This window comes from Bubalus kerabau, chromosome 1, assembly GCF_029407905.1.
Source record: "Bubalus kerabau isolate K-KA32 ecotype Philippines breed swamp buffalo chromosome 1, PCC_UOA_SB_1v2, whole genome shotgun sequence".
Classification (NCBI taxonomy): Eukaryota; Metazoa; Chordata; class Mammalia; order Artiodactyla; family Bovidae; genus Bubalus; species Bubalus kerabau.
Genome location: NC_073624.1, coordinates 214,045,489 through 214,065,241, shown reverse-complemented (window position 1 = coordinate 214,065,241; position 19,753 = coordinate 214,045,489). Strand labels below are relative to the sequence as shown.

At 42.8% G+C, this 19,753-nt stretch overlaps 1 protein-coding gene across 1 annotated transcript in view; it reads left to right on the top strand.

The window, feature by feature from the left end:
• Nucleotides 1-19,753, top strand: part of FSTL4 (follistatin like 4) — a 537,703-nt gene that overhangs the window by 137,476 nt on the left and 380,474 nt on the right. Inside the window, exon 3 of the mRNA XM_055553669.1 lies at nt 9,534-9,567. Coding sequence (XP_055409644.1) covers nt 9,534-9,567 — 34 coding nt within the window. The remainder of the gene's footprint in view (nt 1-9,533; nt 9,568-19,753) is intronic.

The following is a 19,753-nucleotide window of genomic DNA, read 5'->3' as shown; positions in this document are numbered from 1 at the left end:
CAGAGAGATGAAGCTGGAAAGTGCCCTCTTTCCTCCTCAGTCTTTTCATCTGGCTGTGTGCAGGTGATGGTGTTTAACAAGTTGGACTGATCTATTTGTCATTGACATTTATTGCATCAAATGTAATTTAATGTTTACTTGTACTGTCACTTTGGTAGATTCACTACAGAAGACAATTTTAAATCCAGAGCCAACTTTTTTTTTTAATTGTAAATGAATAACCTTTAATATATAGCTTTAAGTAATACTGAGAATTTAAAATCCCTAAATCCTCACATGATAAATCTATTCATTCTTTGCTTCTAGAAACAAGAAATTTAACATCCAAGTCACCTGAATTTCTGAAGGCCTGGCACATATTCTCATTCTTTCTTTTCTCTGTGGTGTCTCATAATCACCATTAATACTTTTCTCTTTAGAGCATCGCAGCTTCCCTCCAGTGCAGCCCCTCTATGTTCCCCATCAGAAAGCACTGAGCAGCACTGCCTGAGGGATTCTGCCTGTGTTTCTGAATTGTCAGCTAAATCCATCCTGTGTGGGCAGTCTGATCTGCCCATTCGATGGGGATGCCACTCCAGATGGGGAAGCTGGAGTGGCAGGTGTCTGGGCAGCTCCCTCAGCGCTGCGGCTGCTGGTGCGCTTACTAATAACAGGCTGCTCGGACCCCCTGGAGGCTATGAGGGTCTTGTTTCCATCTCCTCCATAGACATAAGGAAATTGATGTTCCTCACAAGTGTTCCCCACAGGGAGGCTATTGGTGGGTTCATATCAATGACTTAAAAAAAAAGATGCCTATAGCTTAATCATAAAGAGATTCCTGTGATATTTTTTCAAAATTATCCATGCATGGACTCTTCCATTTGTTTCAATAAACCTCCAATAAACACTTGGGTCCTGTGTAAGCACCAGTTTGCTCACACTGATCCACTTATTGTTGGACAGGAAGTAAAGGGGACACAGAACTTGCTCACCATATGGGGTCCACGTTTCAGCCCTGAAATATGGAGAAGGTCTTTTCATTGCCTGTGTGGTCATACTCCCCACCCATTCCATGCCTGGTTTCCTGATAGAGGCCGGGGAGGCATCACTGGGTTGGGAAGCCTGTGGGCTGAGAGGGGGAACAACCATGCTTGTGCCCAGCTCCCTCTGCTCTCCCAGCATCCCGAGGTGTAGGGTGATCAGCTGTGCCCTTGCCACCTCTAAGGCAGTCTACCTGAGAGGACACACCACTCTACCCAGAGGGCTCCTAGCACATGGCGCTGTTCTCAGGGAGGTAGGAGATGAGCTCTGACCCCTCGACGAGGTGGCATTCCTCAGGAGCAGGCACCTCCTAGGTGATAGTTTCCTCGAGCTCTTGCTGTGTGCTCCACATGACTGGAGGAGAAAGCTCACGTTCAGACATACCCTCTACACGCTCCAGGAAATCCTGTTGTTAGCGGGATTATTCACCTTGGCTCTCAAGCTGGCTCTTGAGTTTAGGGTTAATCCCCTAATTCTCTCTTCATCCAGCTTCGAAGGCCCTGACGTGATGCTCTGGCAAATCTAACAACAAATCTAACAGAAGGTTTTCCTTCTGCCTTTACCTGAACAATAGAAGTGAGATAAAGCGTGCTTGTTGTATGCTCAATAAGCGGGAGGCAGTGATCGAATATATGCTACATAAGGCATCCCTTTATTTCACTGTGTTCTACCTGTCCTTATGGCTTTAGTTGCAGAGTGGTGTCCTGCTAGCAAAAATCAAAGTCGTTAAGAGTCAAGTTTTTAAAATTCAAATAAATAAATGAAAGATTGTAAGAAAGGTTGTTAAAGAAGCATTAGTGTTAAAAGCATCTCAGACATGAAAACCTTAGAATTTAGATGTCAGTATTTCAGTAGTGATGAGTGCCGTTAGCAAAGCTTGCATCCCAACTGTACCGAGTGATTTATAAATTGAGCACATGGGGCTTCCTCTCGTAGCTTCTCCAGGCAGTAGGAGCCTGAGGAACTCTGAAGCAGGGGGCTTCCTCAGCTCCCCTGATGCTGGACTGAAGTGCTGCCAGTCATGGGCTCACCACCAGGACACTGGCAGGGCTGAGAGCCTGCAGCTGCCCAGCCCTTAGATGCCTTCAGCCCCGTCTGCACAAGACTCACCTCTGCTTCGTCTGCAAAACCTTGGCCACATCAAGCTTCATTCAGCTTCATGATTCCGTGGCTTCCTCTTCTGAGCAGTGGGTGTTTTGATTCCCACTTGGCTAACTCACAGAGCCAACATTTTCCCAGAAGCCACTGAATCCCATAACATTTTGAGTGATAAATTGAGACTTATTCTCTAACCAAGGATGACTGGATTCATGGCCAGGGAGGGGTGCATTTGATCTGGGGCCAAGGTCCACCCTTCTTTTCCTGAGCCTCACATACAGCCTAAGATCATGAGCACCGCCTAAGATGGATGTAAAGGATCCAGGCACAGAATCTGAGGATCTTCATTTGTCCTCTTTCAGCAGCTTGCAAACTACGTTTTTGGTAGCTGAGAATCTGTAATAGATTTTTGGATTATGAAAAATATTACTCAGCACTCACATTATATTGATTCAAAAATAAAGATTATGCAGTTCAACTGCACAATGAAATACAGCTTTATGGGATGGTAATTTTTTACTTTAAGTTCCCCTACGTTATAGTGAAAGATAATGGATTCAGGAAGGGCACAATGAGGAATAAAGCTGTTGTATTGTATTGGTTAAATGACGTTTTAAATGATTTGGCTGTCAAATTCGTGGAAAGGTTATGAACACTAAATGAAAAATCTAAAATTAATTCCCTACTTCAAGAAAGTGTGATTTATACCATAATAAAATTAGATTTTTAGTTAAAGAAATTCAGTCGTTAAATAATGCCCATGTGCTAACTCTCATTTATAACCATCTGGTTTGAAGCTTCTGCAGCAGATAATTTCTTCCTTAAGCAAAGCATTCGGGGTCTTGGTGTCACTTCTGTCAGTGAATTCTCTTCTGTTCAGTTCTGCTACAGGTTTTGGGGGAGTACTTTTTCAAGTACTGGGAAGACATTCTGATTGAGCCACAATAATTGATGGAGACATTGAACTCATTGCCCTCCCCCAAGTGATCTTACTATTTCTCCACCTTTGTTGTCTTCATTAATGGCAATAAAGATGGTGATGGCCACCGTTTCAGGACCACTGTATGCCAGCCACCATACTAAGTGTGCTACAGGCTTATATTTCACTTAAATCCTCCTAACAACTCTATGAAGAAGGCACCATTCCTACCCTTATTTCACAGATGAACAAACTGAGGCTCAGAAAGGTGAGATAATTAATCAAAGGTGGCAGGGCCGTGACCATCAGGAATAAGCCAGGATCCAGCCCAGATCCATCTGACTTCAGAGTTCCATCTTTTAGTTCCTGTCACATGTTTCCAGAATATTCACTGAGTATTTGCTTTGAGGCAGCAGAATACACTGGGCTCCCCAGGTGGCTCAGTGGTAAAGAATCCACTCACAGTGCAGGAGCTGTAGGAGCTGTGGGTTCGATCCCTGGGTTGGGAAGATCTGCTGGAGGAGAATGTGGCAACCCACCCCAGTATTCTTGCCTGGAGAATCCCATGGGCAGAGGAGCCTGGTGGGCCACAGTCCATGGGGCTGCAAAGAGTCAGACATGACTGAAGTGACTTAGCACACACAGCAGAGCATGGTGGTAGGATTTCCAAGACTTGAGCCTGGCCACTTGCTGCCCTGTGACAATTGAGCAAGCTGTAGCCTTTCCTCCTGTAGAACCACCCTCATCTGTAAGTTAGGGCATGTGATTTATTCCCCTTCTTCAACAAATTTCTGCTGTGTACTATGAGTACTTTGACCTAATATTTTTAAAATTTTTGATTGACATGTATCAAACATACTGAAAAATGTATACATCTCAAGTGTGGAATAGAACTCCATTAATTTTTACAAATTGAACACACCCAAGTGACTACCACCAAGATTGTAATTTAGAACATTCCCAGTACCCCCAGAAACCATCTTTTTTAAAAATTTATTTTTTAAATTGGAGTATAATTGCTTTACAATGTTGTTTTTGCTGTACAACGTGAATCAGCTATAAGTATACATATATCCCCTCCTTCTTGAACCTCTCTCACATCCCCTCCCCCACATCCCACCCCTCTAGACTATGTAGTTAGATGTGTACAAGTTTAGAATTGCTATTAATTCCTATTGTTCTTTTATCATTATAAATCTAATGTATTCCTCTCTCTTCTTTATTCCTCTTTCCCCTTTTCTCTTGTCTTTTTTTGGGAGTTAGTTTTTTGTAATCCCACTCCTTTGACCTTATAGCATTGGTTTTACCATTTTTTAGATATTAATAGGATTGTAATACTTAAATTCCATTTGACCTCCTGAATTTATGATCATATCATCATTCATTTTAGTCCTGTAGATAGTATTAACTTAGAGAGCGTTATTGTTGTTGTGTTAAACAGACAGAACCAGATTTGTTCATTTTTTAACTCTTCCTGTTCTTTATTACTTCTTGGACAACTATGCATTCATCTGAAAACACTTTCCTTTTGTGCAGTGTTTCCCTGTATTGCTCTTAGTATTAATCTGCTGACAACGTATTCTCTCAGTTTTTGTCTGTCTAGATATATCTTTATTTTACCCTATGAATATCCTTTCAGTGGGTATAGAATTCAAAGTTTTCCATAAATTTAAAGATGTTGTTTCATCTGTCACTTAAAGATGTTGTTTCATCTGTCATTTAAAGATGTCACTGAATTTATGTATCCAATTCAAGCATAATAATGTAACTCAAGAGGAGGCTGTGCAGATTATTGAGTTCATTTCTTTCTGATTCCCTTTTCTAGGATTGTAGACCCTCTTCTGGTTCCGTTATTTTCTCCTGTAAAGTTGGCTATCCGATCTTTGTAGGTGATGTGACCTCCACCTCCACCACCCACTCTCTGGCTATTTTAAAGATTTTTCTTTTTGTCCTTGAATATTCAAGTATATTTTCCTGAGGACCTAGTTATGGTGTTCATTGTATTTATCTTGATTAGAGTTTCTAGAGATTTCTAAATCTTTGGATTGATGTCTTTCATCAATTTTGGAAATTTTTCAAGCATCTCTCTTCAAATATTGATTCTGCCTAATTTCCTCTATCTGATACTTCAATTACATACTGTTAGAACTTCTCACCATTCTCCAAAATGTCTCTCATACTCTCCTGTGTTTTCTACTCTTTATTATTTCCTTTCAGAGCTTCAGTCTGGTTATTTTCTACTGACCTAGGCTCTGGCTTATTAATCCTCTGTTTAATTGTGTTTAGTCTTCTATTAGATTCCTGTTGAATCTGACAGTCATTGATTTTTTAGTTCTAGGATTTCCATTTCTTATTTTAATTTCAATTTTATGGTGAAATTCAGCATCTTCTGTTTTCCTGAACGTATTAGTCATACTTATTCTAGAGCTTGTGTCTGATAATTCTAAACTCTGGATAACCTGTGGATCAGTTTATGCTGTCTGTTTTATTGAATTTTAGTCATTTGATACTGTTTCCCATCATGCCTAGTAATTTTGGTGTGGATGCTAGACATTATGTATTGTTAAAAAAATTAATAAACAAAAGCCTCAATTAAATAGAGCTGGGAGATAAGAAGGGGGAGTTCTCATATGCTGTAACAAGAACAGAATTCAAAAGGGAAAAGAAAGACTCCTTTCATTTCCTGGCAACAACCTAGCCAATGAAAAGCCATTAACTCTATGTTTACTATTACCCTCTCAATTTATCAATACTTTTTACCTCTATAAAAGAATTTTCCTTCCTTTGCCATGTGGGGACTTGCACATGGCTCATCATGGCTGTAGACCCTGAATTTCAACTCTCTTCTCATCCTGAATAATGCCCCCCCTTTTTTATTCTGGAGAGATAGCTAACAATTTATTAGTTTTAGGTCAAAACTATGAAAAATTATATGGTGTTTGGATTACTTTATTGTCTCTCAGAGAGGACTTACTTTTATTTGTTAGATACGGAATGCTGGCAGATCATCTTGATCTACTCAGGAACAGAAGTTCTTTGAGAATATATGATTTTAACTGAAAGTCAGCTGCATTTACCAGGACCATTGTTCCTTTGAGAGCTTAATTTTTGTCTTCCGAGCATCATGATACTGTCAAAATCTGTTTTTAGTGTTTCAGTTTGCTTTTTAGTTTGTTTGAGGCAAATTTTTTGCTTATTTCTCAACCTCATGTTCTTTATATATCCAATTCAAGCATAATAATATAACTCAAGAGGAGGCTGGACAAATTATTGAGTTCATTTCTTTCTGATTCTGTTTTCTAGGATTGCAGACCCTCAAGTTTTGGTTGCTTTTGTAGCCTCAACTCAGGTATCTCCCAACTCAGTGAGGCTACTTTAAGCCCCAAAACATTACTTTGTTTGGCTTGTCTGAAAAACCACAAATTCCCCAAAGGGAAAATCTGGCAGTAAATATGGGGCTCTCCACCAAAGCCTTTTCTTCTCTCCAAATATTGGCTAAGTTCTGTCTGCCTTTGTTGCTCTCACATGCCTTCAAAAACTTTTGTTGTTGTTGTTATTTATCCAATTTTTGTAGTTGTTATTAGAAGGATTGGCCTAATACAAGCTATTCTTTCATGGCCTTAAGCAGAAGTCTATCTCATCTAATTTTCACACTATTAATTGAGTGGAGTTAGAATGTTTTGTGCATAAGCTTTGTAATTAGACTTTGGAATTTAAATCCCAGCTGGCCATTGACCAAAATGTGAGAACTTGGACAAATGTTAACCTCTATGACCCTCTACTTCCTCTACTTTTTAATAAATATCTGAGAAAGAAAGTTGCAGAAAGCTTAAAGGTCCACTTTTATTGAAACTATTCCAGTGCATAATAAAAGGGAAACTTCCAAATCCAGTATATGAAACTGATATAATTTTAATTCCTGAAACTGAGAAAAATGACACCTAAAATTATAGCTTAATCTCATTTATGAATACTAATGCAAAAATGTGTTTAAAATCATAGTGAACAATATCTAGCAGCATATTTTTTAAAAAACACATCATGATTAAGAAAAGCTTACTCCATAAATATAGATATAATTGACTACTATGAAATCTACTAGATAAGCCATCGAATTAATAGAGCTGAGGAGAAAAAATCATAGGATACCTCCATAAATGCAGAAAAAGTATTTGGTTAAAGTCAACACACATTTATTTTATTTTCATTCAACAAATATGTATTGAGCATCTGCCCTATTATAAATAACACTGAAAATGCAAGAGTGAGAAAGATATTGGCACCATCCCAACTCACATTCCAGTGGAGGGAAAGAGCCAATAAATAAGCAAGTTAGGGGACAAGCTAGAACATAAATTTATTTTAAAAAGTCTATAAAATATGCATAGATTTCACTAATATGATAAACACATCTGGGCCAAAAGCCAGCATTTTACTTGATTGGGAAACACTTCAGGTTTTCTTCTTAAAATCAGAAAGAAGACCAGGATGCTCACTACGTTCAAAATTCTTAACATTAGAGAAAGAATTAGCTGTAAGAATAAGACTAGAGTAAGCAACAATAGAAACTGGAAGAAAGAAAGAAAATCATTGCTATTTGCATATTGTATAAATCAACAAATCGAGATGCCAAAAGAATCATTTGAAACCTATTACAAACAATAAGAAATTCAGTCAAGTGGTTTGTTATATCAATATGTAAACCTCAATTGCTGTCAAATATACAAATAAGAAACAGTTATAAGATATAATGAAAGACAAATTCCATTTATGATAACAAAAGGTATGTAATAAAGACATTTTCAGAATATATACAGGAAAATTATACTCTTGAAAGAAATAAAAATAGACTTGAACAAATTATTAAAAATACCATGTTAAATAAGGAGATACGTTATACAGAGATCAACGTACCCTAAGGTAATTTATACATTTTATGCAATTACAGTAAAATTCCCATAAGGTTTTTTTCTCAAGCTATAACAGTTGATTTCCTGTTCCACAAATACTAGTTACTTCCAGGACGGAGGTGCCAGCCCCTAGAGCAGAGTCTGAGCAGCAGTGTAGAAGGAGCTGGCTGTACTTAGTGCATGATGTGCTTTGTGGCAGCAGCTCTTGTTCCAGTTATTGTTCTCCAGCCTCCCTCTTTTGACCCTTGAGCTTATGAAGAACCAGCATTTGGGAAGCCTGTTTGGATAATTGTGCCTGCTGATAGGCTGCTGGCCTGTGACATGGTCTTTCATTGGTCTCCACTTGGCCTTTTGACTCATTACAGAGATGGCAGTCAGAAAGTGTAATTTAGGCAAGACAGGACAATCTTTTCACTGCCTCCTCAAGTTTCCTTCCTAATATTGGCTCCCCCTTCCTCGCCCCGTAAGAATGCTAGATGAGAATGCTAAGGTATGAAAGACATGCTAATGCTAAGCATGGATTTTCACTTTAATCTCAATATTAGGCTCTTTATCATAACTGGGTCATTTACAACAGATTGTAGATGCTTTTTACTAGTCATGAAACCACAATAGATTTCAGCCTTTCCCTGCATTACTTCTCACTGGGCCTTTTCCTGCTGCCTGACCATGCCTTGTACTTTTTGGCCTTTTCTTAAGCTATTCTCTCTTCCTGGTACACCCTCCCTCCCATATTTCTATCTGAAAGCCTGCCCATTCTTCTATTTGCAAATTGTTATTTGCAAAGGTTATTTAAAAAACCTTTTTTTTCCCCTTACATTTTTCATTTGATTGTGAACATATTGGTATTCATCAAGGCAAAATCTCCTCTTTATTTCTCAGTAATTTGTGTTTGTTCTGTACCCTTCTGTTCAACTGTAAATATCTTCAATTCAAGGACTCTGTCTTTAACCTATGTAATTTCTGAAGCACTTTGCTTATTGCTCTGCACATTGCAGGAAGATGAGATTGAATTAAGAAGAGCCAAGGCTTAATCTAGTCCAGTGGCATGGAGTGGCTATCCAAATTGTCCGTAGTTTCCCACGCTTTGGAAACTATTGAGGAGCATAGTCAATCACCGGATCATGCCAGTGGCCTGCACAGGAACAATAATGGTCTTTCCCATGGCACCACAAATCACAGCCTGCTGTTGCTCACGTCATTCTGGCTCCTGTCTACTTATGTCTTCCCTACAAACACTTGCAGTCTAGGTCAAGGGTGGGAATTCAACTTAAAACAAGGTATTTCCTAACAATTGGAACCAGCCCAGTTTCCATATAAGGAAGACCATGAGAGTTGGGTCTGCTCATTAAAAACTGCATGATTAACAGTATGTTTGCTTAAGCCAGCAAAGCAGCAAGTGGTTTACATTTACAGATGTGTATGTATATGTTGAGAGTTTAGGAGCCCCAACACTGCTGAATGTCTTTTATTTATGAGATTGTTCACCCTTCTGTGAATGAATGTCTAACAAGAGGTGAGGTATTTGCAAGTATTTTTACATATGAGTTATTCTTCAAAAACACCAAATCTTTCTTGTCTTGCAGGAATCCAGAAGCCTTGACGTCAGAAGAAGAGAAGGTAGGGATGATGCACTCATACTCACTTCGTTCTCATTGTGGGCATATGGATGTAGTTTGTTACAGTAAAGACTAACTTCAGACTGTGGGCAGCCTGTTCTTTGACATTTCGCATGACCTGTGCTGGGTGCTGACCTTGGCGCTTGTCTCAGGGACCGCAGGAGCGAAAGCCGGAGTTGGCTTGTGAAAGCTGTGTCCTCTGCCTTTAGGTGTCAGAGGTGGGGTCTAGGGAACTGGCCCATTCATGATACTGTGTGCAGTCTCTCAAAAGAAGCCTCATTTCTGAGTGAAGTTTGAAATAAGTATTTAACCTGGTGAAAACTACATCAACAATAAAAAATTGTTTATGGTTTGAGGTATTTCAATAACTGGGAAAAGGTGCCACTGTGAAAAATATTTCTGATTAGATTTTTACGACTTTAGTTAAGCTGAAATAGATATAAGTAATTAATTTTCCTTTTGAAAACAATTCCACCATGTTTTATTTTCCCTGCCAGAGTTCCTCTCATGCATTTGTTTTCTGATTACTGAGATAAATATATATGGGTGGTAATTTATGAAGTCTTTTAGTGGAAATTGAAGTCACTCTTACTTGCTTTCAGTGATACCTAGTCTCTAATAAGAGACTGTCTTTTGTATGATTTATGGAAATCACCACCAGTCATCCCTGTATTTCAGGGATGGGAGGATGAAGTTAGGAACCAAAGTGAGTTCTCGGTCTGGGGTCTGGCCTTTGGTTTTAGCTATAACCACACCCCCTTCTTGGTGGTATTGTCTCCAAAAAGAGCACCAATCATTAGAAGTGAGAAAATACCATACTGATTTTCAAATCTAAAAACCTTGCCTCTTGGTTAGTTCTTATTTTATGCAACACAATGAAAAACACAGAAGGGCCGTGTTGCTGAAGTGTGCCCCTAGACTTAAACTTTCCGTACTGTCTATACTCATGGGTTCATAGAACCAGTTGTTTGCCGCTGTCTGCGGTACTGGAATTCTGGATACAAAGGATCTGGTTAATCTAGCTCTAGGATGAACTTTCTGGCTTTCACTCTCATTCGCCATTGTCTCTGGTTTTGGGCTCAGCATCCTCTGAACTGCATCCATAGCGTAAACTACATCATTTGGACGTCAAAATCGAATGGTACTGGATGAAGGTGGGTGGGGCAGGGAAGGCCTGTTTCTGATTCAAAGTTGTGTTCATAATGTTATGACCATGTAACCTGGAGAAAAATAGCCATTAGGAGACAAGTTGGCATGAACTTTGGTTTAGAATACTATTCATTCCACTACTCCTGAGTGTGTGTGACTGGTGCACAGCACTATTTGCATTATGGAATCACATATGAGCTTAACTGTTTTGGACTCTTACTGTTCTTGAGTTAGAAATGTCTTTAAATAGTAAGGCTAGGATATGAGAAAACCATGTGTATTTTTGCTCAAAGGCATAAAAGACCATATTGTACCTGAGACTCCAAATTCCTAGACTTACATGTCTCAGGGTGAGCAAAGGCATGGTTAGGCTGTGCTCTATTTTCTCTATTTTCTCTTCTTTCTTGAAGCAGCATCTTTCATAACTGGCTTACTGGGAACATATGCCTTGGGTTTGTACTGGTAAATTTGTCTTGATATAACAGAAACATTTTTCTTCCTTCTGTGAGCTGATGTTTCTTGCTTGCTTCTATTAAAGTTGAGTGTTTGAAAATTCCTGAGATAGCCCAGTGCCTTAATGTCAGTGCTTATAACCTGGCAGGAAGGAAGGAAGAGTGGGACCTTGTAGGTCAGTTTTGAGTATTTTTTAAGTCTGAGATTCAATGGCTTGGGTAGTAGGGTTGTTAATCTTCCCCAGAACAGTGTATGTGTATAAAAATAGTAGAAGCGCTGTGAATATTTCAATAAACATTCCTGCAAACACAAATAAGACATTATTGTCTAGCAATGAACACTTAGCTTTGACTTGATCTGGCACTGAAAGAGGAGCAGATAATTAACCCTCTGAATTTTTCTGCCTAGTTTACCAGGCCCAGGAGATCCTGGAACCGTCTAGTGGGGTAGCCTCTGGACCACAAAACCTAAGATACTTTTCTGTTTTTATGTAACATCTGACTCAGGATATCAGCTCCAACCAGGGCTCATAGCTACACATGGATAACCAATTGCAACTTTACACTCTAACTTTTGGAAGCTCTTGATTACGTCTGTGGAGTGAGAGGTGAGGGAGCTAATACTAGCAGTGGGAACGGAGTCCAGGCTAGGTCACGGTGTGTTGGAGATCATTAGGGTGGCGCGAATGCACCGCGTGCCTCAGATGGGCTCTGTGGCTTAGTTGCCCTGTGCTCCTCCCATCCAGTGCTGTCATGGTTCTCAGACTGTAGCCCGGCTCTCTTGCCTCATGCGTTGTCCCTGCAGCCTGCCGGCTCTTTGTCCCTCATCTTGTGACATCCCACCTCTCTCCTATCCCTTCCAACTCTCTTTCTGAAGAGTTTTGCTTACCCTACTTTACCTGGGAGTTAAGGGCTCCTAGTAAGTCATTCATTTCCTGAGAGCTGAGACCCTCCCCTCTTTCACTCCTAAATTCCTCAAGGCCTTAGCCCAGGGCCTATAGTTGCTCAACAATCATTTCCTGAATTAAGTGCAAATTTAAAAATTGCCTTTTATATGTATTTTTCACTCTGATCCTGTCCCAGTGATATACAAGAGAGGCGCTGAATCATTTGGTTTTGGTTCTACAGGGGCACTTATAGGAAGTGTTCTGTGGATATCCAGATATTCCCAGCTGATGCATTGATGAAAGTGCTCCATGTTCAAATAGGTTTGGTATTATAGGTTGGATTGTGTCTCCCAAAAAGATATTTTGAAGTTCTAACCCAGAATATGTGAATGTGGCCTTACTTGAAAATATAGTCCTGGCAAATGTGTAATTACAATGAGGTCATATTGGAATAGGATGGACCATGATCCAATAAGTGAGATCCTTTTGAGGAGAGAAGATTTAGACACAGACATAGGGAGAATGGCATGTTCTAAAGGAGGCACAGAGTAGACTGAGTACATAAGCCACGCAACAGGAAGGGCTGTTGACAATCAGCAGAAGCTAGGAAGGAGCGACAGAGAATCCTCCCCTAGAGCCTTCAAAGGGAGGGTGGTCATGCCAACACGTTGATTTCTGATTTCTAGCCTCCAGAACTGGGAGAAAACAGATTTCTCTTGTTAAGTTACTTACTTTACAGAACTTTGCTATAGCAGCCGTAGGAAAATAAAACACTTGGTAAAAGCCGGACTCAATATCAAGCTGGTTGTTATTTTTATTGCAGAATCTCTTAGGTTGTTAAGATGTTAAATAGGACTTTGAAAAGGGAGTGTAATATGCAGCCTTTCCCAAACGTAGTTCCCCATGGCATCTTGATTTGTTTTTGATCATCTCTGGCTGGGCTTGATCATCTCAGCCAGCACACAATGCCCTTTGCAAGCCCTGCTCTAAAGAGTCCACAAAGAGGGACCGCTTTGACAGAGCCCAGGACATGCCCCAGCATGTGTCTGTCTTCCAGAGGTGGTGTGTGGAGAGAGTGGTGAGATAATGTTAATTGTATCTTAGATATTCCGAAGTTTTCCAAGAGTTGCATGTTCTTTATCTCCCTTGACTCTCAGTAACCCATGATATAAGCAGAGCATATGGCACCTTACATGAGACTCCTTCCTTCTCATGCTTGTTTTAGTAGGAATAAAGAGCCCTTTGGGCCAAGGTCCCTCTGGACCAATGTCTCTCTGAGACACTGAACCTCTCTCTAATGGGCAGGTGATGATTTGATCCTGCTTCATCACCCAAGGATTTCTAAGCATACATGATCACTGCCAAGCCCAGAGAGCTGAGAGGGCCTCTTGGAAGAAAACTTTCTAGGGGAGCTTTGTTTCCAATTTAGATTTATGGGAAGGACTCTCAGGGGAGCCTGGAGGGCGATAGAGGATATTGTGGCAGGACAGCAACCTTGGGAGGATGTCTCTTGGTACCCCAGTTGGTACCTCCTTCCACCTCCAGGGCAGTCTTACATCATCCTCTCGCCCTGGGCCCCCCCTTGCCAGCAGCACAGGGAAGGCAGATGGCTGCTTCTTCATTGCCTCTCTAATGCAGGCATTTTTACACCTCCCTCTAGTCACCTACAATTTAATTTCAACTTTTTTTCTGAAGCTTCCACAAAAGGTGCCAACCTCACCTCACTGAGACACTCCCATGTCCACTCTGAGGGCTGATGCTGATGATAACTGTCGGGATCCATCTACCCAAACCGGTGCTTTTCTCTAACTGATCCCATCACACTGAATTACAGTCATGAGAGAACACTCGAGTGAGCTGAGCAAGCGGCCCGGATAATTCAGCCCTTGTCAGCCATCTCTTAGAGCGTGGGGTGATCAGTAAGCTATTCCAGATGTCTGTGACTGTGCTGTGATTTGAGGCTGTGGGTTTTGGGGGTGGGCACCAACGCCACACTGCATTACCCATCTTCCCTACGATGGCTCACTCACACATTGCCGTCTAGACCAGCCTGTCGTGGCTTCCAGCAGGGCTTGTGAGGGAGACTTGAGAGGAGGGATGCTGCTGTCTTCACAGAAAAAGAGAGGGAAGTGACAGTCACACAGGCAGGGTGGCTCTGTCTCCTTAGCAATGCACATCTCCTACATAAACATGACCTGCCAGTCCTGAGTGTGTAACTAGAGCCTCACTTTTGTGAAAACCCTTGGAATTATTCCCTTAATTGGCAGCTGCCTCTAATAGCCCCTTTTTAGTTCTTTGCATCTGGGTGAACTTCAGCTATCAAGAATTGCAGTCTGTTTACCATTAATTTTGATTTTGTTTAGCAGATGTTTTCTGGGTCTCTCGGTTGCCTGCATAATCTATCTTGGTATAATGTAAAGTGGCTGACTCTCTTCGATGAAACGGATTAATAAACTCCTAACTTCTTTTGAGATAACTTCTTTAATGGCTGCAGATGTAGGGAACTTAAAAGGAAGCCATTCAGATTTGTCAGTGCCTGGGGTAGTGGGTCCTTTTCCAATCAAGAGTGCCATCTGGGGAGTGAAATGGGATTTCCTTCCCTATCCTGCCCCTACTCTATACAGCGGAGCTTGCTTGTTCTCTCCAGCAGTTTTTGGGCTCCAAAAAGTTGGGTGTGGCACCTGTCTCCTTCAGTGTCTAATTCCACAGCAGTTGACTCTTTCTGGAGAGTGCTTTCCCTTTAGCTACTGGAAAACTGATACTGTACCTATGTGCCCCAGGTTGAGTGGGGAGTGGATGACACAACTGACTGGTGTATTCTGGTTGCATACAACGATTTGGTACCCAGTTTGGCCATGACCGATTAGCAGAATCCCACTTCTCTGCTTACTCACAGTGTGACTTGGGGGAAGTTACTCAGTCTTCTCTGAAAAAGCTTAGGACAGTAATAGTACAGACCCTTAGTCCTAACTCTGCGTTGTAGAAACCCAGCTTGCACTGGCTAATGCCTAAACACCTTGTGAAACTGCAGAATCTAAGGGAGGGTGGATCTGGCCTCAAAAACAGCTCCTATAAGACCTTACACTCCTTTTCTTTCCTCCTCCTGGCGTTTTGGCCTCTTCCACTCAGCCTTACAGGCTGGCTCCTGGCAGCTGGTGCTCACAGACTCCTGACTGACTGCTCACCATCTTAGAGGGTGAGACTACTTTCCTCCAGAGTAAGCGGAGAAAGGTCTCTGTGAAGATTCTGATTTGCTGGCCTTGTATCGTGAGTCAAGCCCTAAACCAATTACTGGCAAGGAGGGGTTGGAATACTGGGATTGGCCAGGCAAGACCATGTGTGCTTCCCTTGGGGATTCACCCTCACTCAGATGCCAGAGAGTGGGTACAGGTTTGGTCCATAGAGAGAGGATGCTGGGCAGCATGCAGCTGACATCCCTCACAGCTTCCTGGACACATTATGGGAAGGGATTCAGCATGGAGAGCCCTTGGCCCAGTGTGGGCCGTGGCATCAATGCACAGTGAAGTTGGTAGTCTTCACTATGGCTATGTTCATACTGTATCTGTAGGTTTGGCCTCAGACATACAATAAAGAACGTCTCAGTCACCAAACCCATTCCTCTGTCTTCAAGCTGACTTACAGATGATGTTGCAAATCTTAGTCTGTTGACTTTTCCTGTGAAGGATTTTCTGAAATTTAGCCCAGAATCTTGAACTCTCTGCTCAGATTCTCTTATTCTGCAGTCAGAGAATCAGCTCTCTTCTTGATGATGTCTTTAAGAACTTAACCACAAACATACATAAAATTTGTATTCCCAGATTAAGGGTTTTCTGAGCACTGAGGTCAGAAACTGTCTTGAGCATCACATGCTAAATCCTTCCTATTTCCTTTTAATTACTTCATCATAATAAAACTCAGGCAGACAATGGCCTTTCCCAAGGACCAAGCACAGCCTTAGCCAGAGGATTCTCAGGCTGTGGGTGACCCCAAGCTTCTGTTCCCCAAGCTTCTTGAAGACAATTCTAAGTGTCTGGGCGTGGAAACACCAGCCGTGGACTAAGCCCGAGTGAACCTGAGTTGTCTCTGCTGCCTCTTACATGCTCTCCCTTAATCGAGGGTCTTCCCGGCTCTGGGTGAGTGCTTCCTCCTATCACCTGGCCAATGTCTGCTTTCTCCCTGATTTGGAAGAAGCAGGACCTTGCTGTGTATAGCTCAGGGAGCCACTCATGCTTCTGTTTGAATGTGTGTGACACCATGCCTGCCGCCTCAGCACTATGGTGCATGGCGCTGGTGGCCGAGGTCTGCTGCGCTCCAGTGGAGGCTCCCACACTGCTGTGTAGGGTGAGCCCCGGGAGAGAAGGGATCGAGGCCCTTCCTTGCAGGGCCTCCCACCTGGTACACACAGATCCCCACACACCCTAGGGCTGACCCGGCTCTCTCAAAGAAAGTAAAATTTCTCGGAAAGTAAAATCGCAGGTGTGGGGTTGCCAGGCTGTTCAGCTGTGGGTACCCCATCTCCCCTTCTGCACTTACTCTTCCCACCGCTGCCCTTGGGAGGGCTCCCTCTCCTTAATGACCATCCTCAGGGAGCCACTCTGCTCTTCCTGACACCTTGGGGGTCCCTCAGATAGAAAGTCCTTGAAAGGTGCTTGTGCAAATGAGGTATGTGCTTGTGGAGGGTCTTGGTGGGTCTGGGTGGGGTGAGGAAGCCCTGTGCAGTGAGCCGTGTTGGTGGTGAGAAGTCTCCTTGGGAGTTGCCATTGCAAAGTGTGTCCCTAGGCCCCTCTCTGGAATGGATGGGGAAAGAGTCACATTATCTGAGAAGTCATACCCCTCAGAGGGTATGAACCTCTGCAGCTTCATAAGCACAGTAGGGCAAGCCCTTCCTGAGACGGCGTCATTGTGAAGCACACTAAGCTGGCTTGTCAAGGCCCAGAAACAGAGGTGATGGCCCTCCCAGTAGACCTGCTGAGATCCCATCCTTCCCCAGGGCAGGAGGCAGTCCCTTCTCTTCTCTGAGATCCCAGCAATAGAGGCTATTTGTCATCTTCTCCCCTTGCCTGGCCCTTAAGCCTGAAGGGATTTCTCTGCTTTTCAGGAACCCTTGAAATGATCTGTTGCGTATAAACTCTGAGGTCCTTTTCAAACTCGTTAAGCCACTTGCCCCAGCAATATTAATGTACCATCAGTGAGCCTCTGGGGTTAATTATCTGTGACTTAAAAATCATTTGTTTCTGTCTCTTCTATTTTATTGCTACTCAGCAGTCTTTCTTGGGAACAAGGTACAGAATCTAACTGACCATTGTGATCTAATTCCTTTCTTGTCGTCAGAATTAGTTCAGAAATAATGTACTACCTCAAAAGTTAATGGGAAGATTAAATGAGATAATGCATGTAAATTGCTCAGCACAGTGCCTAGCATAATCAATAAACATTAATGTAAAATAAAAAGATAACTGTATACAAAGAAAAAAAAAAAAACTCTTAAAAAAAAAAACAAAACCCAAAACTCCCACTGCCTTATTTTCAGAGTGTGTTGTCTCAACATCAAATCTTTCCTCTCTCAGCTTCCTCAGACACAGAGCCCACACGGGGAGTAATCTGCAAGGTGGAGTCCCATTTGAAGGAGTGAGGCCTGGCAGTGCGCTCTGTCCTGGTCAGCCTCACTCTTTTGTGGGCACTCACTGCTGCTGCGCCACTGGCCTGTTTCTCCCCTTGGGTGTGGCGAGGGCTTCACAGGGTGCCATCTGGTGCAGACGCTGGCTGTGATGAACAAGCCACATGCCCCTGGAGGGCCCCTGCAGATCAGGCAATGAGGGCCAGAGATCCAGGACATTACAACCCACCCTGTGGTTCTCTGCACACTCTTTTTGATTATGCTTTTTTGCTGGGACTGTCAGTGGGCTTCAAGAAAATGCTTCAGGGCGTATGTGTGTATAGAAAACTTTTTTTGCAAAATGTTGAATTTTGCATGAGGTAACATTAGCTTGCTTTGTGCTCTTGCAAAGTCAGGAAACATGGGCCCCAGAAATGAATGAGCACTGACCAACCACCAGCTCTGTGGGATGTGGGCAATGACCAGCAGCCTCCGGGTCCTGGGTGCGGGCAGCGGGTGGCTGTCCCAGCTGGTGTGTGAGTACAGTCAGCATCATTGAAATGTGCATGAGGCTAGTTCACCCGGGTACCTAGGCCAGTTGTTGTCCACCCACCCACTCTCCAGAGGCCTCTGTAGGGAGTTCTCAGTCCCTGAGTGCTCCCTCACTCCTGCAGTGCTTCTGAAGCAATGTCAGTTGGTTTGGTTATGACTACTTCTAAAAGATAAATCACTCTGGTAGAAAGGTAAGCACCATTCTTGGGGTTTTGTGAAGGCTTATTGGGTGCTAATGAAGGTTTCCTCAGATGGACTGGAATTTGCTGGATGTGCAGTGATGACAAGGTGTGGTCCCTGCCTTTACAGAGCGTGTGCATCCGTGAATGTGTCAGCTGGGGAGATACAAGAGTTTCCTGCAGACAGAAAGGCAAGAGCTGCCATGTATCATGGCCAGGCGCCTTGTACGGGGCAGACCCCAAAGCAGGGGAGTATTTGCTCTATGTACACCAACATGGGAGCCAAGGGGAACAGCTCCCTGAATAACGTGGTGGAAATGATGTTTCAGAGTCTTGTCTCCAAAGGACAATTCCGTTGGCAGAGGGTCTCTTTTGGGCACACTTGATTAGTGGGGACAATTTTTTTATTGGAAATAGCAAAATGCAGTCCAAGTAGCCCAAACAAAAGGAACATCTTATTGGCTTAGTTAACTGGAAAGCTGGGTGGAGGAGGGACGCATGAGGGTGCTGGCTTCAGGCAAACCTAACGTAGGGTACCAGGATCTGGTTTCACTCATCTCCCCTCTTGCAGTTGACTCTCCTCATGGTGAGTGCCAACCTCCCTTACACCTCCAAGTCTTTTCCTCTGGAAGTGCTACTCAGATGGGATGGGCTCAGGTCACATGCCCCATCCTGAATCAGCCTGAGGCCAGGGGGATGCTGCACGCTGCTGGGGTTAGCAGGCACGGGCTGCGCACCTGAGAGTGAGAGGGATGCCAGATGACAACGGGGGCTCTTCCCACAAAGGGGACACGATGCAGGAAGGTGCATGTTATCAGTTACTAAATTATTTCACATCCAAATGTGTGTTACATCCTCCACCCCCGAGGGGTGCTGAGTGCCTCAAAAGCAGGCTTAAGCTAAGCTGCAGGAAGCATTTACCTAGTGTTTCCAGGTAGGGCATTGCTCCCATCTTCCAAGAAGGAAGGGGGATGTGGCTTGGAACCCAGATCCCTGATGACAAATGCAGGCCTATTTGGTTTTCTTAAATCACAGCTGCCTCCAGCAAGGGGGTCTCCTGTTCCTTTGACCCCCTTCCCCTGTGACAGACATAGTGACCTGGTAAGATGCAGTAAGCATCCCCTGGCCTAAACTGTGGGTGTATTATTGTTTTTTTGGACCTCAACATATTCTGCTTTCCTTAGCTCTTCAGTGAAAGAGCATAAAGATCAAAAGCTAATATCAAATCTTCCCCCAGCCCCACCCTTTGGTGACTTTAATATTTACCTCCATGAGGCTTCCAGGAGCTTTATTTTCCATTTTTCATGAGAGATCCTGCTTCTTTCTTGGAAAGGAGATGGTGGGAGCTCTCTGCACTACTGCTTCCAAATGG